The 27,854-nt window shown below is 46.2% G+C and overlaps 1 protein-coding gene across 1 annotated transcript; it reads right to left on the reverse strand.

Annotated features, from left to right (window-relative positions):
* Window positions 1-7,102: 7,102 nt before the first annotated feature.
* LOC125544232 (single-stranded DNA-binding protein, mitochondrial-like) lies at window positions 7,103-10,403 on the reverse strand. Its single transcript, XM_048707847.1, has 4 exons — window positions 10,055-10,403; window positions 9,734-9,960; window positions 8,915-9,015; window positions 7,103-7,432 (listed from the first exon to the last, which is right to left on the reverse strand). Exons 1-4 carry the CDS (start codon window positions 10,298-10,300, stop codon window positions 7,359-7,361), a joined length of 648 nt encoding a protein of 215 aa, XP_048563804.1. The 5' UTR covers window positions 10,301-10,403; the 3' UTR covers window positions 7,103-7,358.
* Window positions 10,404-27,854: the final 17,451 nt, after the last annotated feature.

The raw sequence follows: 27,854 nt of genomic DNA on the forward strand, positions 1-27,854 counted from the left end.
CTTCATATCTCTGAATTCGGGCATTTGCTTGAAATATTAACTTCAACTCCTGAAACATCTCATATGCTCCATGACGTTCAAAACGTCATTGAAGTCCCGGTTCTAAACCGTAAAGCATGGCACACTGAACTATCGAGTAGTCATCAACTTTGCTCTGCCAGACGTTCATAACATCTGGAGTAGCTCCTGCAGCGGGTTTTGCACCTACCGATGCTTCCAGGATGTAATTCTTCTGTGCAGCAATGAGGATAATCCTTACGGACCCAGTGCGTGTAATTGCTACCATCATCTTTCAACTTATTTTTTTTGAACTTCTTATCTTTCAACTTAGCTTTCTCTAGGAATGCATTAAAATTCAAAGTACAAAGGAACGATAGCACGGGCCATTGATCTACAACAACATAGACATGCAAAATACTATCAGGTACTAAGTTCATGATAAATTAAATTTTAATTAATCATACTCCCTCCATTCCACAATGTAGTGCTTCCTCTATCCCCGTGCTTCAACTTTGACCGTAAATTTAACTATCAAGACCGATTGCGGCGGGATCAAAAGTTATATTAGTGAATTCATATTCAAAAGAAGTTTTCAGTTATATAATTTTTTCTCCCGCCGTAGTCGGTCTCGTTAGTTAAATTTATGGTCAAAGTTGAACCTCGAAAAGCGCGGGCGCACTATATTTTGGAATGGAGGGAGTATTACTTAAGAACTCCCACTTAGATAGACATCCCTCTAGTCATCTAAATGATCATGTGATCCATATCAACTAAACGATGTCCGGTCATCACGTGAGATGGAGTAGTTTTCAATGGTGAACATCACTATGTTGATCATATCTACTAGATGATTCACGTTCGACCTTTTGGTCTCAATGTTCCGAGACCATATCTGCATATGCTAGGCTCGTCAAGTTTAACTCGAGTATTCTGCATGTACAAAATTGGCTTGCACCCGCTGTATGTGAATGTAGAGGTTATCACACCCAATCATCACGTGGTGTCTCGGCACGACGAACTGTAGCAACGATGCATACTCAGGGAGAATACTTATACCTTGAAATTTAGTAAGAAATCATCTTATAATGCTACCGTTGTACAAAGCAAAATAAGATGCATAAAAGATAAACATCACATGCAATCAAAATAAGTGATATGATATGGCCATCATCATCTTGTGCCTTTGATCTCCATCTCCAAAGCACCGTCATGATCACCATCATCACCGGCTTGACACCTTGATCTACATCGTAGCATCGTTGTCGTCTCGCCAACTATTACTTCTACGACTATCGCTACCGCTTAGTGATAAAGTAAAGCAATTACATGACGATTGCATTTCATACAATAAAGCGACAACCATATGGCTCCTGCCAGTTGCTGGTAACTGTTACAAAACATGATCATCTCATACAACAATTTATATATCATTACGTCTTGACCATATCACATCACAACATGCCCTGCAAAAACAAGTTAGACTTCCTCTACTTTGTTGTTGCAAATTTTACGTGGCTGCTACGGGCTTCTAGCAAGAACCATTCTTACCTACGCATCAAAACCACAACAATTTTCACCAAGTGTGCTGTTTTAACCCTCAACAAGGACCGGGCATAGTCAAACTCGACTCAACTAAAGCTGAAGAAACAAACACGCGCTAGCCACCTGTGTGCGAAGCACGTTGGTAGAACCAGTCTCATGAACACGGTCATGTAATGTCAGTCCGAGCTGCTTCATCCAATAATACCGCCGAATCAAAGTAAGACGTTGCTGGTAAGCAGTATGACTATTATCGCCCACAACTCTTTGTGTTCTACTCGTGCATATAACATCTATGCATAAACTTGGCTCAGATGCCACTGTTGAGGAACGTAGTATTTCAAAAAAATTCCTACGATCACACAACGATTTTTACCTACGTATCAAAACCACAACGATTTTTTGTCAAGTGTGTTGTTTTAACCTTCAGCAAGGACCGGATGTAGTCAAACTCGATTCAACTAAAATTGGAAAAACAGACACCCACCAGCCATCTGTGTGCGAAGCACGTCGGTAGAATCAGTCTCATGAACGCGGTTATATAATGTCGGTCTGAGCCGATTCATCCAACAATACTGCCGAATCAAAGACGTTATTGGTAAGCAGTATGACTATTATCGCCCACAAATCTTTGTGTTCTACTCGTGCATATAGCATCTACGCATAGACCTGGCTCGGATGCCACTGTTGGGGAACGCAGTATTTCAAAAAAGTTCCTACGATCACGCAAGATCTATCTAAGGGATGCATAGCAACGAGAGTGGAGAGTGTGTCCACGTACCCTCGTAGACCGAAAGCGAAAGTGTTAACGCGGCTGATGTAGTCGAACATTTTCGCGATCCAACCAATCCAAGCACCGAACGTACGACACCTCCACGTTCAGCACATGTTCAGCTCGATGACGTCCCTCGAACTCTTGATCCAGTTGAGGCCGAGGAAGAGTTCCTTCAGCACGACGGCGTGGCGACGGTAATGATGAAATTACCGGCGCAGGGCTTCGCCTAAGCACTACGATGATATGACCGAGGTGTGTAACTGTGGAAGGGGACACCACATACGACTAAGAAAAGACTTGGTATGTCTTTGGGGTGCCCTCCTCCCACGTATATAAAAGGAGGAGGAGAGGTGGCCGGCCCAAGGGGGGCGCGCCATGGGGGGAGTCCTACTTGGACTCCCGGCGCACCGGCGCATGTCTACCATCTCCCTGCCCTCCGTCCCCATGCGCGCAACGGCGACCCGAGGAGCTTGAGCCACAATGATGGTCCATGGAGCTGTTGCCGGCGTCCTTAGCAGGAGAAGCGTGGGTTGTAGAAATGGCCGACTCCATCATGTTCGTGCGTCACCGGCGAGAAGAAGCAGCAGCAGATGATTGGCATGAAGAAGACCCTTGTGTTCCACCGAGGACGTGCCCCGAAAAAGGAGCGTACTGGTTGGATCATGCACGAGTACCGCATCACCGAGCCAGAGTTTAAGTCTGGCGAGCAGGTATGGGTTTCTTATCTGACTGTTCAGGAATATGATTCTGAATAATCTTAAGCCTAACCATGTGTTGTTATCTGCCATTCTTTCAGCTTGTAATGGACCAGAATACTTGCTCAAAGGGAAGGAAGTTCATGAACATATTCTTCGTGTCTACAGAGAAATTATGTCTGTTAGCACTTGTCTGGTATTCCAAATGTCGAGAGGTACAAACAGCTAGAAGAATTTTGATGCAACTCCATGCAAAGATCAGGTCATGTTGTCTTCAATGGTATCTGGATACTCTACAAATGGTTGCACTGACGAGGCAATCTCACTATTTCAGCTTATGATGGCAGCTGGTTTTCAGATAGTTGGGTATGCACCTAAGGCAGGAATACTGTCTGATCTATTGGTAAGTACTAACTCCGTAAAGAAATATAAGAGTGTTTATAGATTACTAAAGTAGTGATCTAAACGCTCTTATATTTGTTTACAGAGGGAGTAGTTCACATGTGAAGTTGTACTCCAAAAATGGCAACCTGCATGATTCTCGTAAAGTTTTTGATGAAATAAATTCCCCAGATTTAGTTACTTGGACACTTGGACAGTTATAATTGATGGATATGCTCAGCATGGAAGTGGTCAGGATTCTTTGAGATGTTTGATTTGATGATTAGGCGTGGAGTGAAACCAGATAATGTTGTACTAGTGAGTTTTTTAACTGCTTGCAGCCGTAATGGTTTAGTTGAAGAAAGCTTTAACTACTTTAAATCTATGAGAAACGTGTATGGTCTTGAGCCTGCGTTACATCACTATTGTTGCATGGTTGATTTACTTGGTCGATCTGCGAGCTTATAGAGGTATGGAGCACACTGCTTTCTGCTTGCAGAGCTCATGATGATGCTGTACTTGGATGATTTGCAGAAAATAAGATACGTGAAGATAATTATGACCCAGGCTCTTTTTCAACTCTGTCGAACAGTCTAGCAAACTCTGGAGACTGGGAGGTAGTAGCGAGAGTCAGAAAATCGTTAAAGAGCGGCAAGAAAGACTGAAAGAGCGTGGATTGAGTATGGTGTAAGAAGTGAAATGGTCAAAGTGTTTTATAAATAAAACAGTTGCATCACAATACATTGACTAAGATGAAATAATGGCATCATCTCGGGGATTTTTGAAAAGAGGGCCAGTTGGTTACATGTAAGCAATGTGCAACGGATATCATTGGTATATTAGATAAACTGTTGCGCCTTTACACTGTTCACCAGATTTGCATTAGTAATTGTTCTAAACATGTTAGGCCTTGTTCGGTTAATCCCCACCACAAGGGGATTGGAGAGGATTGGAGGGGTTTGATGTGGATTTTGACTTGCTGGGGATTTAATCCCTGCCAATCTGCTGCAAACCCCTTGAAACCCTGTGGAACCGAACAAGGCCTTAGGCATCTGATTAGTGACATTTGTTCCTGATCATGGAGAAGACTTGATGCCTATCTAAATTTGCACTGATAATACAACCGAGTCAGGCTCTTTGCTGAACTTAATTAGTCATTCACTTTATGATATTTGACATGTAGGGCACACTTCTAATTCTCAGGAAAAGTATATGTAATGCAGTGTTGCTAGATTCGGTTCACAGTTCGGTTCTACTCCCTCTGTCCCAGAATATAAAAACGTTTTTGACACTATGCTAGTGTTAAAAATGTTCTTATATTTTGGGACGGAGGAAGTAAGTTCTTACATATAGCAGGCTCATTGATGAACATCTTCAGAAACCTACCGCCTTTGTTTATTAAGGCAAACTTCCATCTCGTAGAGAAAAGAAAATCCTCAGCAATACAAGTATGCACATACGCCTCAAGAGGCATGCCACGGTCGTGCCCATCCACTAGTATCTACAATACGATGCTACTCCCTCCGTCCCATAACATAATAGTGTTTTTGACATTACTATAGTGTCAAAAATGCTCTTATATTATGGGACAGAGGAAGTACACGACAATGAACAGCAACTGCTACAGTGTTATATCATAGTATGGAACCGAGATCCAAGTTAGATAGGGCATAGCAAACCAGCCTGTGGTTGGATGGTTAGGTGGACAGTGATATCCCAGCCCACCAGGTGCTCGCATTTATCCTGGATTTATTTCAGGATTTCCGGCGATGCATGTCCAATGGGAGGAGACGTTCCCGTCGACTACGAGGTGCCTACAGTGGCTTCGTAAAATCTCAAGATGATATGCCGGCTCAGTCTCTCGAAGGTGCTCATAAGGATAGGGTGTGCGTCTGTATTGTGTTAAAAAAAAGGTTAGATAGGGCGTGTCTGGTAGGTTGTATGAAGCTCAATAACTCTAGTGGGATAAGTCTGAGTTGTTTGGTTGCCTGGCTTGCAGAAAGAACAGGCTCACACGAAACTTAAATCACCCCTCAGCCAGACCCGACAAGAAAGCTCTGTTCGGCGGTTTTTTCAGATGCAGGCTCAGGCTAGTGCAATTTGCACTATGAAGGAGGATGCAATATGGGGTAAATGCAAAGGACTAAACGACATGCAAAATGTGCCCCGGAGCCCGCGTACCCATACCCTTAAACAAGCTCTACTCGGTAGGCTCCCGATAAACGCGAAAAGAATGCAACCAAACATGTCAATACTGTAGCATTCCCTACGCACTGTCCTGTATCCTTCATCGGGTGAAGCGTTTCAAGATTTATCTGGACCATCATTTAGACCAATTATATATAGCATGTGGTGTACTCCCTCCATTTCTTTTTTGCTTTGCATATAAAATTTGGCCAAAGTCAAACTAAACAAAGTTTGATCAAATTTATATAAAAAATATCAACACCTACAGTACTAAATTTATATGGTATGAAAGTTAATTTCATGATGCATCTAATGATATTGATTTTATATTGTGAATATTGATATTTTTTCCTATAAAGTTAGTCAAATTTTATATGCAAACTAAAAAGAAACAGAGGAAGTACTAAAGTGCCATCGAAGGAAAATGCCAAATGGAGGCCAGCTCCATGGAGGCCGAATTTGAAAACTTCAAAATTCAACCTTTTCAGTTCTAAAAACTTTAAAAAATACACATATACCAAGAGATATGGTGTACCCGTGTGTAATTTTTCGGGTCAAACTGCGTTAAAATGAGGGCTATACCAAAAAAAAAGCCAAATTTGTGGCTTTCTAGCATATATATTGGTCATCCTCAAAGTCCATGATTTTGGTTTTTGCATGCAACTCGCAATTCAAGGTATTTCATCCTCAAATTTTACAGACAGATTACATCCTTGTATACATGTGTATTTGTTTTCAGAATTTTTTGAAACTGAAAGTTTGGTTTTGAATTTTTCAAATAAAGGCCTCCATGGATCTTGGTCTCCGATATGCCCTATTGGCAATCGAATTCATATTCGAAAGGAGTTTCCAATAGTATGATTTTTCTGGCATACATCTCATGTATTATCGATTTTATCATGGTCAACATAAATCTCAAATATACCATAAATACTATTTATGGATAGAGGGAGTACTTAAAATTAAGGGTATATAAATGTAATTATTGGTGCTAATGTACTCCTCCGTCCTCAAATAAGTGAACATTTAGCATTTGAAATTTGTCCACAAAAGAATGCTTCTATCTTCTCAATGCATTTTAAAGTAGAAAAACAATAATTCTCTCTCATCACACAGGAATCAAGCCCAATAACATTTAACACATGATCTCATTTTCTACATACGCTTAGCTCATTGAAGGTGGGAGGAAATTAAAGAGGAGAGAGATGGTAGCTTGCACCTTTCCAATGCATTTTCTACTCCATTCCATAATTCGTCTTAAAATTTCTATACTTATCTGAGGACGGAGGAAGTATATTTATGTATGGAGGGATTAGCAGCGTGAATTATTCGTCCTAATGTATATTTTCAATCTTATTGCTATCGCACTAGCTTAATCCTGAAGCACCCAGCAACATCTGTGGCCAAAAAAGGGAGAAACACAGCGAGAAAGTAACTGTAAAAAGTACTCCCTCCATAGAGAAATATAAGAGCGTTTAGATCGCTATTTCTTTACAGAGGGAGTACATAGTGGGAGATTAAATTATCTCCATAAGAGCATGCATTGTACTCCAACCAGAGTTAAACCGTGCAAGTCAGACACTTGTCAATTACATGGCATCTACAATGGCGTTGAAAGCTTAATGAAGACAGGAATGTGACTAGGCAAGGGGAAACTAATAAACTGCGGCAACAACATACCATTATTTGTCCAATGCTAAGATGTTGACAATATTCCAAAGTGTAGCACACGTCCAGTACCTCAGTCTCAGTTCTCAAATGGATTCTGTTGGACCCAACTTTCAGAAGTACCCAACGCCCTTCACTTCACCTATCTTGGGGCCATTCCCATCGTTACCAAGAAACAGAAACCGACCTGTTCGTAAGAAACAACTTTATCATATTCTACCAAAACCTAAACACGGTCACAAAGCTGAACATAATTCCAAATGCCATGTAACTTTAATTCGTACGTTGAAACTGAGCATAAATCGCAATGCTTAACATAATTCCAAATGCCATGCAACTTTTAATTCATATGTTGAAAACTGAGCATAAAAAAACCAGCACAGAAAATCAGCTTATCAATGTGACTACAAGGGGCATGTGGACATCATTAATGAGACAATTGGTATACTACATAAACTTTGTCACGAACCAAAATGAGTAAATTAAGGGACAACGCTGAAGCCGGCTATGGAACATTTATATGGTTAGTTGTTCTTTATCTGAAAGTATTAGATGGTGTTTTGATGATTTTAGAGTGGACTAGATCAAGAGTTGTTCTGAATAAAATAATTGTGTTGTCACATGGGTAAATAGTTAGAACCCTGCAGTAGTAACATACTCCCTCCATCCTGAACTGCGACAAGTAATTCGGGACGGAGAGAGTAGGTTAGAGCCTAACCCAATAATGTATGGAAAAAACACAAGCGGAGTCTAAGCTTTGGCGTGGAAAATCACAAACAACAGAGTTTTATCATGCTACAATTAGTAGTTCAAGAGACGAAATCAATACAGCTCTATTTAGCAATGATTTGATGTTTTAATTGACACAAAACAAATTACAATCAGCTACTTTTTTATGTTAAAATGCAGAAGAAAATGTGATCTAAAGTGAAAATGTAGAAGATGAAGATTCAAACTACTACATAATATGCAAGTGCTTATGCAGTTGGTATTTCAGTGCACAATCTAGACTCCTGAACACATTAAGTGTTTAGACAACAACACATTACATGTAGAGCACAGTTCGCAACAGCCTCATAAGTCCGTTTGAAACATTGGGAAGTATGGATCAAGGAGGAGATGCCCCATGAACTGAAGATGGCTGTTATATAGGTTTGTGGCAGAGCAGCTAGTAGTACTCTGCTTGTGCAGTTGTGAATCAGCCTGAAGTATACCAAACCCAGATAGTGGGAATGCAGAAAATATTTTGATTACAAGTGATTTCATTCATGGGGCTTCAAAAATGTATTTTCTAAGTTTTTTCTTCACTACAGCACTGTATGTGGTTACACTAACATATGATGAGATGGCAATCTTTTTGTTCAGAACAAAAGTGGGGGAAGGAATGAAGTCAGCAGCTAGCCGTTATCCTGAATAACTGAACAATGATTATTCAATATGCTACCCTTAAAGCAAAGTTTGTAACAAGAAACATTTAGAAAAATAACAAAATTACTAATGGTGGCATTTAGCCTATAATATTTAACAAGTTTCCCCGAGTAAAATTTAAAACTGAAGATTTTTCCTGTAACATAAAAACTTAAGGTTCTAAGACAAGGCTGAAAACAAATAATGGAGGTGTGGACCAAAAAAAAAAGGTGATTATGTGATATCTAATAAAGAAACATACCATTTCCTCGAACAGCTATTTCTCTTATACGTCTAACGAGCCCAGTTATAGGATCGGAGAACACCTTTGTCTCAATATTTCCTTCCAAATAGAGAACAGATCTGAAATGTTGCAACTGATCAACTTTAGAGGTATAATTGAAGTCAATTAATAAAAGGAAGAAGAAACACAAAGGGGGCAGCATAAAGCTCAAGCTACACTGACCATGTTGCCACTTGGCCAATATGCAAATTCAAATCTACAACCAACAGGACGCATATTCAGTTTCCAACTACAATTAAGATAACCAATCCACCGGAACTGAATAACAGTGCTCTCTAACTTCCACTAATTGGAACTTAGTAAAAGGTAAATGGTCCATACTCAATTATTCACCAAGAGAATCAAGTACTCAGATTTTGCAATCTAGGTGAATGAGTGGCTGGAAGGATGAACAAATGAATAGGCTTGAAAACGACATTAGAGGACTTAAGGATGCCTGTTTACATAATACTCCTCCATTCACAAATAGAAGATGTTTTTGATATTTCAATATGGACTACATACTACGGAATGCAATGAGTGAACAAACACACTAAAATGTGTCTATATACATCCAATTCATTCACAAAAAAGTTAAAACATCCTATATTTATGAATGGAGCGAGTATTTCGCAAAGCTGAATTAGCAAGGGGTTTGGGCGGTATGATCCGAGTTAGCAAAGCTGAGACTGACGCGCTCAAACATCTCGCTACCTCTAAACTGATGCAGGTCAAAATTGCATCCAACAAAAGGAATATCTAAACAACGCAAGTTCGAGGCAAGGCAAAGGCGCTGACCCGGTCTTGACATGCTTCAGCGCGAGGCTACCCAGCCTGTCTGGGTAGATGCATACGCGGTGCCACTGCACGGAGCTGCGTTCCGCGTACTGGTGCGGCTCCTCGTTGTCCAACGGGCGGCGGTTGTTGCGGATGCCGCCGGTGCCCAGCGAGAACAGCACGACGGTCTTCCCACTCCGCAGCCGTTTCTGCACAGGCTCTTGACCCACCTTTCCCACCATTATAGCCTTCGCGAATCCACCAAAACAAAAAGCGCACATCACATTTCGGCTCTCGCCAAACAAGCCCAAACGGAGAAGAGAACCAAGGGTTCCATAAAACCTTGTAGATGCCGTGGTCGAGGCCATTCTCGAGAGGGCGGGTGGTGATGGGAGGCCTCGGCTGGCTCCGGTACTGATTACCCTGATCGGCGGGTGGCTCAGGGTCGGGCTCGGCATCGGATCCCGCGGCCGAGTGTGAGGACGGGGGCGCGGTGGTGGACAAGGAGCGGAGAGGAGAAGCGACGAAGCGGCGGGAGAGGAGGAGGAAGCGGCGGCCGAGGAGGGAGGAGGAAGTGGCGGCCGCCATGGATGCGCGTCGACGAGAGGAAGAGGGGGAGAGATCGCCGCTAAACCCTGTGCAAAGCCCTAGTTTTCGTGGGTTGCGTCCGGGGCTTTTGGTGGGCCGCCGGCTAGGACGATGACTGATGATGATGATTCGAAAACAAAATTGTGACATGCTCTGTGCACGTGTATAGCATGCGCAAATGCAATATACCGCTCTCAGCAGCATATAGAGTTCGCGTCGCCTATGCGAGCCCACATGGGTCTGCCCAGTAAGCCCATTTTCTTTCCTTCTTAACGGTTAGGTCGACCTGCCGGCAATCTTATCGCTTCTCTTTTCCATCGAAATCACTAGTTAAGTGTACCATTCTCCAAAAAAAAAAAACTAGTTAAGGGTACCCTTTGCAAAGATCACTCTCATTTGGTGATGATAAGTAACGCACTGCATGTGTGACACTTGTCACAAATATGGGAGTTTTGTGTTTTTTCATTCATTTGTTTTTTTTAATGTTTTACCTCTTGAACATTGCATCCAAATCATAAATCGTTTTCTTCATCATGTTTCTTTCATCGAGATCTTTGAAACTATATCACATGTTAATAGATTTGGACAAAAAAATCAAAAAAGATGATACAATGAAAATAAAAAATAAAAATAATGAAAACAAAAAAACAGAAATTGATAAAAAGGAAAAACAAGCCCAAAAAATAGAAACCAAAGGCAAATTTGTGCTTTTCACTTTTTTGGGAAGCACGCCGGTACTTTTTCACTTTCACTTTCTGAAAAAGTACCGTTGTGCATTTTACTTTTTGGAAGCACTGTTGTGGGAAGCATGTGTTAGGATCAATGTCACGGGATTTTTATTGTGCAATTAAGCTTGAGCCTTGCATGCCAATCTCTGTAAAACCATGACGGTGTGAGGACAAGGGTTTCATTGATCTCTTTTCTCCATTGGTACTCCCATAAAACTTCTCTTCTGTCTATGCGGATTCAGTCATCTAGTAACCACGGTACGCAAAAGTGAATGTGTATAATTTCACAAGGGAAAAAGTCCAAAATAAACCATAAACTCGTAAACGAAAGCTAAATCAAGCCCTGAACTTCCAATCCCTCGAATCAGCATACCAAACTCTCTGATTCCTTTCTATTTTGAACCTTGAGAACATTTCCAAATAGGGATTATCGATGTGGCACGTAAAATCCTGGGATTGTTGACTGCAGATGCAACTGGATTGGCCCACCAGGCACTAAGTGAGTTTTTTGTTTGTTTTTCCCTAACGTGCAATGTAAAGATATACCCAAAAAACATATCTCTATGAATCGAACTTCGAACTTGGCGATGCTGACCTACCCAAGCTAGCCACTAGATCTAATGGGTGTTAGTGCTACAATGAGAGACCCGACCAAGTTAACCACATTAAGCAGCGTGGAGATCCGAAACATTTATTCAAGGGCAAACAAATATTGAAAACGTAAACAATATTTGAAATCTCAGAAAAAATAAAGTATGAACAGTTTTTGAATTTCCGAATACTTTTCAGAAAAAATGAATAATTTTTTAAAAGACATTTGAAAAGTGAACATAATATAAAAAAATGGGACACATTTTGAAACCTAAATAAAATATTAAAGTGTGAACACCTTTTGCATTTTTTTCAAAAAAAATGGGCACAAATTTAACCTGAAAAAATGTGTAAGAAAAATGTTTCTGGCATCTAAAAATGTCACGAGTTCAAAAAACTGTACGTGACATTTTAAAAATGTATTTATACAATGTCAAAACATATTCGTGTGATTAAAAAAAGTAACATTTCAAAAATGTTCATGAGTTTCAAAAAATGTGTTTGTGACACTATAAAAAGGTATACACTATTAAAACAATGTTTGCACAATCCATAAAAATATGTGATGCCATTAAAAAAATATGTGACACTTATTTGAAAAAGTGTGTGCAATTTTAAAAATGTTTAAACAATGAGAAAAATGTTCATTTATTTTTATAAAATGTTTATTGTAATTTAGAAAATGTAAATTGTGTATTTGGCAAAATGTTATTGCGTATTCAGAAAAGTGTTGAAAACAGGTAATTTAAAAAAATGCACAAAATGTATTTGAAATTTTTCAAAAGTGTATCCGAAAGTATTCCATGTGTGCGTCAAAATGTACATTGCGTACTTTGAAAAGTTAGACATGTGTAGTAAAGAAAGCCGGTTAAAACCGGCATAGAAACAAAAAAGTAAACCAAAACAAAAGAAAGAAAAACAGAAAAAACAAAGAAAAAATCTATTACAAAGAAGAAAAAAGCGAAACAAAACCAATGAAAAAAGAAAGAAAAAGAAAAGGAAAAAAATAAAAGAAAAAAAGAAAAAAGAAAAAACTTACAAAGAAAAAGCAGAGCAGCGGGAGCGCGATAGACTGGGCTAATGGGCCCGCCTGATTTGACTTGCCACATCAGCGAACACCAGCTAAAAACTCTCAAGGTTTGAAATAGACCCAGATTAAAAATTTGATGTGCTGATTTCAGGGATTGTAAGTTGAGGATTCAATTTAGCTTTCGTCTTTATTTTAATGTTTAGATTTAACTTTTGTCTATAGATTTAAGGTTTATTTCAAACTTTTTCCATTTGGTAGGCATCGTCTGTCGATCAAAATTTACAATGCACAAGCTCGACAGACACGAGCGCTGCTATACATGATCCCATGTGGCAAATTTACAATGCACAAGCCCGACAGACACGAGGCTATACACGATCCCATGTGGCAACGCCAACAGCATGCGTACATGCATGAGGCAATTGGTTTTTTTGTTAGCTGATGCGTGCATAGTATATCGTTCCCAGACCATGCAGACCGTGTCATTTGTGAAGCAATTTGGCACACACACGTCACCACCACCACCACTACGGTTGTTTTGTTTTACAATTGCATTGCATCATTAGGGCATCTTCGAGACGGATCCGGAAACCTTCCGCAACCATCTGAATCGCGCTGTCCGGACCGTAAAAGCCATCCAACGTGATCTTGTATCGGTCCCAGGGCAGTCCGGATGCGATTTTTCTTGTAAACTGGGGACAAACGTGGGGTCTTTATGGGAGTCATGGTCGCTCCTAAGTCCGTTTCTGACCGCTTCGGCCCATCCAAAACCCCAACCCGCCCCTCCCGCGTTTTCCTGCCGATGCACGCGCCGATTACCGCACCACATTTATGCCACCCCAGAGCACGAAACGACCGACATTGATGTCATGATGTGACCGGAGGGAAGGAGGGCGACGCTGACCGATGCGAACTCTCGACGGCAGCCACTACAATGCGAACGCAGGTTCCGAGGAACCAACTCCGGCCGTTGCGCCGCATTGAAGCAGACCGCCCTTCGCCTGGGCCTCGGCTATTTAAACCGTGCGTCGGCGATGCACAGAGCCGCACCCCCCCTCCCCGAGCACCGGCCCCCTCCGCTCTCCCGTCTTCGTGCCCGAGCCCCTCCCTCCTCCTCTTCGGCCCAAGCTCAGGCGATGCCGAAGTCGTGGTGCTCCGCACCAGCAGGCGGAGTAGGTGGAAGCTCCTCCTCTGGCGATTCTTGGCGCCGCCGCAGACGCTCTTCGGACCCGTCAGTTTCCATGGCGGCCGGCTCCTCCGCCAAGGAGGAGATCGTCATCTTCTTCGATGACGAGGAGGACCAGGTGCCGTCGCAGCGGTCGCAGGAGCCACCACAGCAGCCGCTGTCAGTGTCAAAACCGGCCGATCTCGGGTAGGGGGTCCCGAACTGTGCGTCTGAGGATCGAAGGTAACAGGAGACAAGGGACACGACGTTTACCCAGGTTCGGGCCCTCTTAATGGAGGTAATACCCTACTTCTTGCTTGATTGACTTTGATGAGTATAGGGGTTACAAGAGTAGATCTACCTCGAGATCGTAATGGCTAAACCCTAGATGTATAGCCTATATGATTATGATTGCCTCTACGGACTAAGCCCTCCGGTTTATATAGACACCGGAGGGGACTAGGGCTATACAGAGTCGGTTTACACAAAAAGGAAACTACACGTGTGGCCGCCAAGCTTGCTATCCACGCAACGGAGAGTCCCATCCGGACACGAGGGAAAACCTTCTATCATGTATCTTCACGACCCATCAGCCCGGCCCATGTCACATAGCCCGGATGCCCGAGGACCCCCTTATCCAGGACTCCCTCAGTAGCCCCCGAACTCACCTTCAATGACGACGCATTATCCGGCTTTATGTCTTCGACTTTGCAAGGCGGGTTCTCCATTACACTTCGGTTTGACGATAATCCGGCTCCACATTAAATATCATATTCTATTGGTTCTTTGCTGCCGTCGCCCCGGCTTCCACGTGTCGGATGAATGCGAATGGCCTAGGTGGGTTTTTTACAAATAACCCCTTGACCGCGCAGGGAAGGCGTCTATTTACGGAGATTGGATCTCAGATGCCATTCCACACCACGCGGAAATCCTTAGAACTCGCCATAGGAAACTGCCCAAACATGGTCGGCGCTCCTGGCTCTTCTTCACGCCCCCACGGCCTCCAAAAAGGCGAGTGGGAAAGATGCTCAATATCCCGCGCCCATCTCAATAAACTTCACACGCAGGGATATCTTCCTCCCGAGGATCTAGTCTCCGTTCGGGCTGGATTAACCTCCCATAATGGCGAAGCCTTGGCGGAGAATTTCCCCAATCCTTCTAAAGAGGAGCGGGTGTGCTTCGTTTCCTTCCTTTTGAGGGGCGTAGGTGTTGGGGAACGTAGCAGAATTTAAAATTTTCTACGCATCACCAAGATCAATCTATGGAGTCTTCTAGCAACGAGAGGAAAGGAGAGTGCATCTACATACCCTTGTAGATCGCGAGCGAAAGCGTTCAAGAGAACGGGGTTGATGGAGTCGTACTCGTCGTGATCCAAATCACCGATGACCGAGCGCCGAACGGACGGCACCTCCGCGTTCAACACACGTACGGTTGGGGAAGACGTCTCCTCCTTCTTGATCCAGCAAGGGGGAAGGAGAGGTTGATGATGATCCAGCAGCCCGACGGCGTGGTGGTGGAAGCAGCGGTGATCTCGGCAGGGCTTCGCCAAGCTCAGCGAGAGGGAGAGGTGTCACGGGAGGGAGAGGGAGGCGCCAGGGGCTTAGCTGCACAGCCCTCCATCCCCCCTCTTTATATAGGGGTCCAGGGGGGCGCCGGCCCCTCTAGATCCCATCTAGATGGGGGGGCCAAGGGGGGTGGCTTGCCCCCCAAGCCAAGTGGGGCGCCCCCCACCCCTAGGGTTTCCAACCCTAGGCGCAGGGGGAGGCCCAAGGGGGGCGCACCAGCCCATCAGGGGCTGGTTCCCCTCCCACTTCAGCCCATGGGGCCCTCCGGGATAGGTGGCCCCACCCGGTGGACCCCCGGGACCCTTCCGGTGGTCCCGGTACAATACCGGTGACCCCCAAAACTTTCCCGGTGGCCGTAACTGGACTTCCTATATACAATTCTTCACCTCCGGACCATTCCGGAACTCCTCGTGACGTCCGGGACCTCATCCGGGACTCCGAACAACTTTCGGGTTACTGCATACTAATATCTCAACAACCCTAGCGTCACCGAACCTTAAGTGTGTAGACCCTACGGGTTCGGGAGACACGCAGACATGACCGAGACGACTCTCCGATCAATAACCAACAGCGGGATCTGGATACCCATGCTGGATCCCACATGCTCCTCGATGATCTCATCGGATGAACCATGATGTCGAGGATTCAATCAATCCCGTATACAATTCCCTTTGTCAATCGGTACGTTACTCGCCCGAGACTCGATCATCGGTATCCCAATACCTCGTTCAATCTCGTTACCGGCAAGTCACTTTACTCGTACTGTAATGCATGATCCCGTGATCAACCACTTGGTCACATTGAGCTCATTATGATGATGCATTACCGAGTGGGCCCAGAGATACCTCTCCGTCATACGGAGTGACAAATCCTAGTCTCGATTCATGCCAACCCAACAGACACTTTCGGAGATACCCGTAGTGCACCTTTATAGTCACCCAGTTACGTTGTGACGTTTGGCACACCCAAAGCACTCCTACGGTATCCGGGAGTTGCACAATCTCATGGTCTAAGGAAATGATACTTGACATTCGGAAAAGCTCTAGCAAACGAACTACACGATCTTGTGCTATGCTTAGGATTGGGTCTTTTCCATCACATCATTCTCCTAATGATGTGATCCCGTTATCAATGACATCTAATGTACATAGTCAGGAAACCATGACTATCTTTTGATCAACGAGCTAGTCAACTAGAGGCTCACTAGGGACGTGTTGTGGTCTATGTATTCACACATGTATTACGATTTCCGGATAACACAATTATAGCATGAACAATAGACAATTATCATGAACAAGGAAATATAATAATAACCATTTTATTATTGCCTCTAGGGCATATTTCCAATAGTAGGATTTTCTATCCACCCCTTCCTTAGAGGTCTCCTGAAGTATTACGGCCTCTAACTGCACAATCTAACGCCAGGCTCCATCCTGCATATCGCGGGCTTCGTTGCTCTTTGCGAGCTGTTCCTAGGCTGTGAGGCTCATTTCGAGCTATGGCGGAATTTTTTCTGCCTCGTCCCCTGCTCCCAAAAGGGATATATATTCAAGGTGGGCGGCGCCGAGGTATGGCGCATAGCCGGGACATGATACCTGTCTGGCACTCCGAAGAAGCCATTTGAAGAGTGGCCCTCGGAATGGTTTTATATGAAGACGTCCTTCTGCCGGACCCAATCCGGCGCGGTCTTCCCAAATTCTCCAGTTCTTCCTTAAAGAAGCGCGCCAGCTGGCATCCTCGAAGCCTCGAGGAAAAAGACAGTGCGGAGGTCGAGAGGCTAGCAAGCAAAATCAGAGTACTTGCCAACTCCAGGCTGTCTATAATCGAGGTAATGGCAATTTTCAATAATGTGATGTGTTCAGCCGCTTCAATCTAGGGGTTTTCCCACATTACAACGGGGAGGACGATGCATCCCGTTGTCTACGCAAGGGTCCGGATAATTTGCCGCCCTAGCCACCATCTTAGCTGACCTTTTCAAAGGGGAGAAGGAAGACTTCACTCGCTTGAAATGTCGGGAAGGTTTTTCTATGTATAACCCCATCGACTGGGTGAGTTTTTCGATTATTGGCCTTACTCAACCTTTTTCCAGAGTTATGCTAGTCGAACTTAATTCGGCTACTTTTAATAGGAATGTAGAAAGGTCATCGAGGGGATCTACAACCCCTCTCCGTGGCCAGAGGACCATGTTCAAGACCTGGATCCCGGATATGAAGAAGATCCGGATATATCCATAGAACTTAAGGAGGGAGTCTTTTATCAACAAGCTACGATGGCACGGAAGTGGCTATTATAGCCGACTACCCCAGCCTTCTCCCCTCCTCACATGTAAGTACCCAGGAGACGTCTCCTCCAAAAGAGTTTCCTCATTGCACCTCACCCACCGCACTGTCTCATGCTCTGAAGGGGTGGCGCTCGTCTCGCCGAGCTGTATCAAAGGCGTCCTCTAAGAAGGCGACGCCCGCGTAGGGCGAGTCTTTGAAAAGAAGGGTGAATGGTGATACTACCGAGCCCCTGTGAGGGAGTCCTGGATTAGGGGGTGTCCGGATGGCCGGACTATACCTTCAGCCGGACTCCTGGACTATGAAGATACAAGATTAAAGACTTCGTCCCGTGTCCGGAAGGGACTTTCCTTGGCGTGGAAGGCAAGCTTGGCGATACGGATATGTAGATCTCCTACCATTGTAACCGACTTTGTGTAACCCTAACCCTCTCCGGTGTCTATATAAACCGGAGGGTTTTAGTCCGTAGGACAACATACAGAACAACAATCATACCATAGGCTAGCTTCTAGGGTTTAGCCTCTCCGATCTCGTGGTAGATATACTCTTGTACTACCCATATCATCAATATTAATCAAGTAGGACGTAGGGTTTTACCTCCATCAAGAGGGCCCGAACATGGGTAAAACTTCGTGTCCCTTGCCTCTTGTTACCATCCGGCCTAGACGCACAGTTCGGGACCCCCTACCCGAGATCCGCCGGTTTTGACACCGACATTGGTGCTTTCATTGAGAGTTCCTCTGTGTCGTCGCCGTCAGGCTTGATGGCTCCTATGATCATCAATAGCGATGCAGTCCAGGGTGAGACCTTCCTCCCCGGACAGATCTTCGTCTTCGGCGGCTTCACATTACGGGCCAATTCACTTGGCCATCTGGAGCAGATCGAAAGCTATGCCCCTGGCCGTCAGGTCAGATTTGGAAGTTTAAACTACACGGCTGACATCCGCGGGGACTTGAGCTTCGACGGATTTGAGCCACTACCGAGCGCGCCACACTGTCACGACGAGCATGATCTAGCTCTGCCGCTGAACAGTGTCCTGGAGGCCGCACCCGCATCGGCTTCGACCCTTAATTCGGAGCCAACTGCGCCGATCGAGGATGGGTGGTTAGACGCCACCTCGGGGGTTGCGATCCCAACGGCGATCGAGCCGAACACCAGCCCCGCACTCCGCGAGACTCGTGACTCCAAGGAGCCGGACTCCTCTCCGGACTCCGAACCCTCCGCGCCCCTGCCGATCGAATCCGATTGGGCGCCGATCATGGAGTTTACTGCCGCGGACATCTTTTAGCACTCGCCTTTCGGCGATATTCTGAAGACACTAAAGTCTCTCTCTTTATCAGGAGAGCCCTGGCCGGACTACGGTCAGCAAGGTTGGGATACGGACGATGAAGAAATTCAAAGCCCACCCACCACCCACTTTGTAGCCACTGTCGACGATTTAACCGACATGCTCGACTTCGACTCCGAAGACATCGACGGTATGGACGCCGATGAAGGAGACGATGAAGAACCAGCGCCTATTGGGCCCTGGAAAGCCACCTCGTCATATGACGTATACATGGTGGACGCACCAAAAGATGACGACGAGGAGCGGAAGGACGCACCGAAGGCTTGTTCCCTCGAGAAGCAGTCAAAGCAGCGACGCAAGCGCCGCCCCAAATCCCACCTCGACAGAAATAACGATCACACAGACCCAGCACTGGAGCAGGGTGAACCGCTGCCGGACAACGGCAATCCGGATAATCAAACCGAACAAATAAATTCTATCAAGGATAATGGTCCGGACGACATAACGCCGGACAGGCACCCGGAGCAGCAGAATGACCGTAAAAGGCTTGTTGCCACCGCGAGGAGTCTTAAAAAGCAGAAGCAAAGGCTCAAGGCTGCGCAAGACACACTCCAAATCAGATGGAGTAAAATACTCAACACAACAGCGATGTACGGCGACAATCGCCCCTCCAAGAGCTACCCAAAGCGGAAGCTGGTACGTGAATTCGATGAGGAGGCCTCAGACCTCCCACAACCAAATATCAAAGCAGCCACCTGGCCGGATAGATGACCCCTCTACCAACACAGAGCGGCATACAACGCCACTCACAATACAACACGCGACCCATGCGAGGGCTCGCACCCAAAGGATGGCGCAACAAGATCCATCTATGGACCACGCAAGCGCGCCCCAGCATACAACGCAACACAACAAACATCCGAACAACGCGGTACACCCAGCTACAGGGGTGCCGCACACCCCCTATGTTTCACCGATGAGGTGCTGGACCACGAATTTCCAGAGGAATTCAAACCCATAAACATAGAGACATACGACGGAACAACAGACCCTGGGGTCTGGATTGAGGACTACATCCTTCATATCCATATGGCTCGAGGAGATGATCTCCACGCCATCAAGTACTTACCCCTCAAGCTCAAAGGGCCAGCTCGTCACTGGCTTAAAGGCCTCCCCGAAAGCTCCATTAGAAGTTGGGAAGAGCTCGAAGACGCCTTTCGGGCAAATTTTCAAGGGACTTATGTCTGACCTCCGGATGCGGACGATTTGAGTCATATAACTCAACAGCCCGGAGAGTCAGCCCGAAAGCTTTGGAACATGTTCCTTACTAAAAAGAACCAGATTATCGACTGTCCGGACGCCGAAGCCTTGGCAGCTTTTAAGCATAGCGTCCGTGACGAATGGCTCGCCAGACACCTCGGCCAAAATAAGCCGAGAACGATGGCCGCATTAACAAGCCTCATGACCCGCTTTTGCACGGGTGAGGACAGCTGGCTAGCCAGATGCAGCACCAGCGACCCTAGTACATCTGAAGTTAGAGATGGAAATGGGAAATCACGGCGCAACAGCAATAACAAACGCCGAAATAAAGAAGATAGCACGAAGGGCACGACAGTAAACACCGGATTCAAAAGCTCTCGGCCAGGTCAAAAGCCGCCCTTTAAAGGAACCAGGGATGAACTGTCCAGCCTCAACAAAATTCTGGACCAAGTATGTCAGATCCATAGTACCCCTGGTAAACCTGCTAATCATACCCACAGAGAATGTTGGGTCTTCAAGCAGTCCGGCAAGCTCAACGCCGTACACAAGGGGGAGGATACACCAAGTGAAGATGAGGACGAGCCTCCCAAGCAAGACACTGGGGAACAAAAGAAATTTCCACCAGAAGTCAAAACAGTAAACATGTTACACGTGATCAAGGGAAAAAACAACGCGGCACTCCCAGGAAAATATACCCAAGTGCCTGTCACTGCGAAGTCCTGCCACTGGTCGTCTCAACCGATCACTTTCGACCATCGCGATTACTCAGCAAGTATCCGACGCGCAGGATGGGCTGCCCTGGTATTAGACCCAGTAATTGGCGGATATCACTTCACACGAGTCTTGATGGACGGTGGCAGCAATCTAAACCTAATATATCATGATACAATCCGCGGGATGGGGTTAGACCCAACAAAAATTCGCCATAGCAATACTACCTTCAAAGGAGTAACGCCAGGCCCAGGGGCTCGTTGTACGGGCTCCCTCCTACTACAAGTTATATTCGGCTCCACCGATAACTTCCGTCACGAGCATTTAACCTTCCACATCGCTCTGTTTCAAAGTGGCTATCAAGCACTGCTCGGACGCGAAGCTTTCGCTCACTTTAATGCAATACCACACTACGCCTCCCTCACACTCAAGATGCCCAGTCCACGTGGCATCATTTCAGTGAACGGAAATATCAAGCAATCTCTGCGTGCCAAGAGAGTGCGGCTGCCTTGGCAGCCGCACACTACAGACGCCCGGACCAGCGAAAGCATCCAATAGGTCGTCAAGACGTCAGACACAACTAATCAAGTCCGGCGCCGCTATTTATACCGAATAAATGGTCACACCCCTATTTTTCAATACAAGGGGCTCAATGCGCGCAGACAAGTGGCAATTTCTTCTCATCTTGAATTATACATGGTTTCTTTAAAAACTATCTTTTTGCATGACAACTTTTTCACCTAAATTCCTCTCTTTTACAGACGGTCATCGTGCTACACCCGTCCAGGATACGGCACAACGGAGACACAGGCGCAGACGTGCAGCAGGGACCCGCTCCAAGGATTCTTTTTAGATTAAGACCCTGCGTAAACCTTTTTTACTGTCTCTTGTTGATGCATATCCACCATTGAGAAGGATGCTGACGTCTTGGCATGTGGCCACGCCAGAACAATGCACGTACCTAGACAAAAGGGGCTTCTTACAAAGGCCATTATTTAGGCCCGGTTTATACCACAAAGACCGAATACCTTAGGGAGTGTTCGGCGTCGCGAGTTTGGCCCTATATGCATCAACTCCGAATCATTGTCTTTGGTCAAATGTTGGGTTTGCCCGGCTCCTGTGTTTTTGTGCCTTACGTTCCGCTTTACCGGCTAAGGTAGCACCAGGAGAACTACTGCGATTGTGCCCTGGTTCATCCGGACGAGCACCTCAGTAGAGAAAACCGAAAACTGTCTGTCATGATATAGCGTGAGACTGGTCAACCACTCGATGACCTGTTGGAATGTTAGAATTCCTCCGCCTTAATGAAGGGCCGTTTTCCGGCCAGGCATGTACGCACCCCGGGATCGGGAGAGTGCGGAGCCACCAGGGGCTATCTAGTAGCCCCACTGTCAAACTCCTATGGCTAAGTGAAAGTGCTAAAGCATTATAGTCCAGTTGCCTCGCTCGCTCCCCTATCACCTCCTTAATAGGACCAAGACGTTGGGTTATGTGTGAACGCATGTTTTTTGCGAGCACCTCCGCATTATATGCGTGGGGGTTGAAGCAGACGGCTGCAATCTTTCAGGTTATACACATGTATACATAAACGGCCGCCCAGGAGGCATCATATTACTTTCAGGCAAAAGTATAAAAATAGCCTTATAAAAATTTATAAAAGCATTTCGCTTACAATGAGATTACATATCACTCAAACATAATATTTTTTGAGCACTGGGTCTCTATCAAACGAGCACCCTCAAGAACTTCTTCAAAGTAGTGCTCAGCAGCCATTCGACCTATGGCCGAATCCCGCGCTGCAACAGTGGTAGCATCCATCTCCGCCCAGTATGCTTTAACACGGGCAAAGGCCATCCGTGAGCCCTCTATGCACGCCGACCTCTTTGTCGCATTAATGCACGGCACCACGTCAAGGAGCTGCTGCACCAAGCTGAAATAGCTGTTCGGTTTTGGCCTTTCCGGCCATAGCTGATCCACAACAGACCTCATGGAAAGTCCGGACAACCTATTCAGTTCGGCCCATTCGGCTAATTGGTCAGTCAATGAAAGCGGACGCTCGGGAGAATGGAATTGTGTCCAAAACAGCTAGTCCACTTCACGGTCCGTTTGACCCTGGAAGTACTTGGCCGCATCGGCAGCGCTCGCCGCCAAATCCATATACACATCCTCCGAACTCCACAGCCGATCCAGAGAGGCATACCGTGGATCTCCGAACTTCCTCCGCAACATAAAGGATTTCCCAGCTACAATATCCCTGGCTTCCCGCAGCTCCTCCTTCTTCGCCCTCATAGCAGAGCGGATGTCTTTTCTCGTCGCAGCAGCCTTCTCAAGGTCCGATGCCTTCGCTAGGTTTTCCTTTTCAAGAACCCGGCAACGGTCGGCGGCGGCTTTCAATTCTATGGCCATCTTGGCCATCTTATCTCGGCTCTCGCCATGCGCGGCCTTCTCGGTTTTCAAATCTTCGGCCGCCTTCAAAGCAGCCGCATTACCAAACCTCGCTTGTTCCTTGGCTCGGGCAAGTTCTGCCCGCAAGGCTTTAACAGTGGCAGCTCCATCTGCAGTTACAACATATTAAAGATACTGGCATCCTGCTGCTCTTACTATGTGGCGTTTACCAGATAATGACACTTACCCTGTGCCTCGTCAAGCCTTTTGTTAACAAGCTCGATGTCGGCGTCTGCCGCATCCAACTGCCATTTTAAATGGGCAAACTCGCTAGTCCGGCTAGCCACCGGAGCTTCCATCACCTGCACATAGAGGCAGTATGGCTATTACCTGGGAATATGATCCTCTGTTCGTCGTCGTTTCCGATGACAACCAGAGTCTCAGGGGCTACTATCTACACAGGGCACACCTAGCATGTGCAGGACTATCATACATTATTTTACGTACCTCAAAGCCTGTCAGTAGACTCATAAAAGCTTCATGCAATCCGCTTTCGGCGGACGAGATTCTCTCCATCACCGTATTCATCAGCACACGGTGTCCATCTGAGATGGCCGCTCGCCCCACCAACTCCCTCAGAACATCCGATCGCACACTAGACGGTGCCGGACTCTTTTTTCCGCTCTCTTCGGGAGCCGGACACTGGGAGCTTCGGGGGTCTATGGGATTATCTTCTGGCCTCACCGGACTCGGAGAGGCCCTCCGCGACGACACTTCGGGGTCACCCGCTTCTGGAGCGGAGGAGTCCGGAGGAGGCGTTTCGCTCTCCATCATCTCTGGAAGAAGATCCCCCGAAGACGAGCTCATTTGAGAGGGGCTAAGGCTCGAACTGCAAAGATATATGCGGTGGTTATTTTCTCAGAAGAAGAAGATGGCATACCTGTACTATTAAAGTATTTCGGGTCACTTACGACTCGCTGGAGAATTGATCCCCCCGCGGACTTTGTGCGGCAAAAGCACCCCCAAGGTAGGACCCTCTGTGGGAGACTTCTTCTCCCGTTTGGAAGCTTCGGCGTCTGAATCCCCGGGCGCAGTCCTTTTCCTCCTCCGGTCATCTTCCTTCATGGAGATGCTCACTCCCTCGGTTAGAATGGGCAGCGTTGGGGGCCCACGTCCGCCCGTATTATCCTCCCCAGTATCTTCCTTCAAGGGCTCCGGGCAAGGTGCGACCTGGAGCATCTTTTCCAATACCGGATTGTCCAAGCCCTCAGGGAGGGGGGCCGAACACCGAATCAACTTCGCCTTTGTTAGCTAGTCCTGGTCAAAAAGCAAACTCTCAGAAATAACTTCGTAACAAATGAGAGATAGTATGTTCGGCCGGAAGATTCCTTACTTGTTCGGCGGCGCGGTTACTGCTCAGGCCCACGTCCTCGGTGATTTCCGGACACCCTACGTGAGGTCCGAAGAATGACTTGTACATCTCCTCGTGTGTCAGGCCGAGGAAATTTTGGATGACACGCGGTCCCTCGGGATTGAACTCCCACAAGCAAAGGGGCGGCGTTTGCAAGGCTGGACTTGACGAACCAGCATAACTTGTATTACCGCAACCAAACTAAAATCTCCATTGAAGAGATCTCGAATGCGGCTTTGCAGTATAGGCACGTCCTTGGCTGGACCCCAGCTCAGACCTCTGCTGATCCATGACATCAGTTGTGGTGGAGGGCCCGAGCGGAAAACAGGGAAGGCCGCCCACTTGGCACTTCTAGGAGCCGTGATGTAGAACCACTCCTGTTGCCATAATTCAGACACCTCTCGAATGGAACCTTTGGGCCATGGAGCTCCCGTCATCTTGCATATTGAGGCACCTCCACACGTTGCATGTTGCCCCTTGATCATATTCGGCTTTACTTCAAAGGTCTTGAGCCACAGGCCAAAGTGAGGGGGTAACTCGGAGGAAGGCCTCACACACGACAATAAATGTCGTGATATGAAGAAAGGAGTCCGGAGCTAGATCATGAAAATCTAGCCCGTAATAAAACATCAAACCCCTGACGAAAGAATCCAGAGCAAGGCCTAGACCTCGGAGGAAGTGGGAGACGAACACGACGTTCTCGTTGGGTTCGGGGGAGGGGACGGCCTGCCCTCGGGCAGGCAGCCGATGCAAAACCTCGGCGGTCAGATATCTGGCCTCCCTCAACTTTTTGATGTCTTCTTCCGTGACGGAGGAAGGCACCCATCGGCCTTGAAGGCTAGATCCGGACATGATTGAAGGTTCGGAGCACCTGACCTGAACTTTGGGTGTTTGAGCTTGAGGTGGGGGAAGGATTCGATTGAGCACGGGAGGAAAAATAAAAGCCTTGTCCCTTTATAAAGAAGGTGAATATCAAGCGTCCTCTCTGTGGCCGTTTGGACTTGCCTATAGTCTAGGAGTCCTAGAAGCGGTTGGGTTACCCATGCCCGTATTAATGAGAATCCAGGAATAAGGGGACACGATCTCTACTTTAACAAGACGTGCCAAGGAAACTGCCTCGCATGACGCGCTGAGGTGGGACAATAAAACGACTTGAATAAAGGCTTGGCCGTGGTGCGATGTCACACTATAGAATACGTCAGCAGATTAGATTTGTGTAAATATTATTCTCTCTATGGCAATATGTAGAAACTTATTTTGCAGAGCCGGACACTATCTTTGTGTTCAAAATCTTCTATGAAGTACTTGGAGGAGGAACCCGCCTTGCAATGCCGGAGACAATTTGCGCGCCGGACTCGTCGTCATTGAAGCCTGGTTCAGGGGCTACTGAGGGAGTCCTGGATTAGGAGGTGTCCGGATGGCCGGACTATACCTTCAGCCGGACTCCTAGACTATGAAGATACAAGATTGAAGACTTCGTCCTGTGTCCGGAAGGGACTTTCCTTGGCGTGGAAGGCAAGCTTGGCGATACAGATATGTAGATCTCCTACCATTGTAACCGACTTTGTGTAACCCTAACCCTCTCCGGTGTCTATATAAACCGGAGGGTTTTAGTCCGTAGGACAAAATACAGAACAACAATCATACCATAGGCTAGCTTCTAGGGTTTAGCCTCTCCGATCTCGTGGTAGATCTACTCTTGTACTACCCATATCATCAATATTAATCAAGCAGGACGTAGGGTTTTACCTCCATCAAGAGGGTCCGAACCTAGGTAAAACTTCATGTCCCTTGCCTCCTGTTACCATCCGGCCTAGACGCACAGTTCGGGACCCCCTACCCGAGATCCGCCAGTTTTGACACCGACACCCTGCCTTCACCAAAGAGGTATAGTTTTCAACACGCACTCGGCGAACAGACCAAATTGTGACGTTATCTGCTGGGCCATTTTGTAGGAAGAGCATACTATTGGGGAACGTAGTAATTTCGAAAAAAATTCCTACGCACACACAGGATCATGGTGATGCATAGCAACGAGAGGGGAGAGTGTTGTCCACGTACCCTTGTGGACCGAAAGCGGAAGCATTTGCACAACGCGGTTGATGTAGTCGTACGTCTTCACGATCCGACCGATCACCTCCGACTTCAGCACACATTCAGCTTGATGACATCCCTCGAACTCCGATCCAGTCGAGCTTTGAGGGAGAGTTCCGCCAGCACGATGGCGTGGTGACAATGATGATGTTCTACCGACGTAGGGCTTCGCCTAAGCACTGCTACGATATTATCGAGGTGGACTATGGTGGAGGGGGGCACCTGTGATGCCCCAAGACCGCAGCTTCAGATGCCTTCCAGGGTTTCCGAGATTCATAGTGTGTTTTGTTTTTTGCTTGTGTGTCGCATCTTGCCATGTCATCATGTGCATTGCATCATGTCATCATGCCATCATGTCATTAATCTTTGCACCTCACCTCAACTAAATAAATTGCATAGATCTTTCGATCTATTTAAATCGAGGGAATTCACATGGTGTTTCTCTTTATAACATACCCTCCCAATATTTAGGGAGCTATATAAAACCATTCCATTGTCTTGGAATCATCCATAACACATTTGCACCGTTCTTGAAATTTCTTTTATCCAACTCAACTTCATTTCTTCCTTTGGGGTCTTTTAGTAGAATTGAGTTGCAATTTTACTTCATCCATAAATGTCCCAAATTTGCCCATAAATCACATCTAATGTGTGGGATCATCTCCTCAAATCTTAGCCCGTTTAGAGTCTTTTCAAATGGGCTTCAAAAATTCAAACATGTTCCTTTGTGTGAACTTTATTCTCTCTAAAATTCCTTTCGCCATTTTATTTAAATTCATCATATTTTTATGAGTCCAGGGAATTTATCCACATGACCAACTTTTTCCCCTAACCTCTCTTTCTTTTTCTTTCATATCTCTGTTTTTTTGTTCTTTAGAGTAAGGGAGAGAGAGAAGCCCAGCTGGCCACTTGGGCCTTAGAGCTAGGCCTGCCCGCTTCCCCACTGTCCCACCGAGGCCAGCTGACCCCCTCCTGTCCTAACTCTCGGCCAGCCCACCTGAACCATTTCTAACCCTAGCCGCAGGAGAGGCCTCTGCTCGATCCCCT

Source organism: Triticum urartu, chromosome 3 (assembly GCF_003073215.2).
Source record: "Triticum urartu cultivar G1812 chromosome 3, Tu2.1, whole genome shotgun sequence".
Taxonomy (NCBI): Eukaryota; Viridiplantae; Streptophyta; class Magnoliopsida; order Poales; family Poaceae; genus Triticum; species Triticum urartu.

What these genes read in the sequence shown, in the direction of transcription:
- LOC125544232 (XM_048707847.1), bottom strand. Translation starts at nt 10,300, where the DNA reads ATGGCGGCCGCCACTTCCTCCTCCCTCCTCGGCCGCCGCTTCCTCCTC. An exon ending in TCGACCACGGCATCTACAAG is followed by an intron (nt 9,961 to 10,054) that starts GTTTTATGGAAC and finishes GGATTCGCGAAG; the next exon opens with GCTATAATGGTGGGAAAGGT. An exon ending in AATAGCTGTTCGAGGAAATG is followed by an intron (nt 7,433 to 8,914) that starts GTATGTTTCTTT and finishes TCTTACGAACAG; the next exon opens with GTCGGTTTCTGTTTCTTGGT.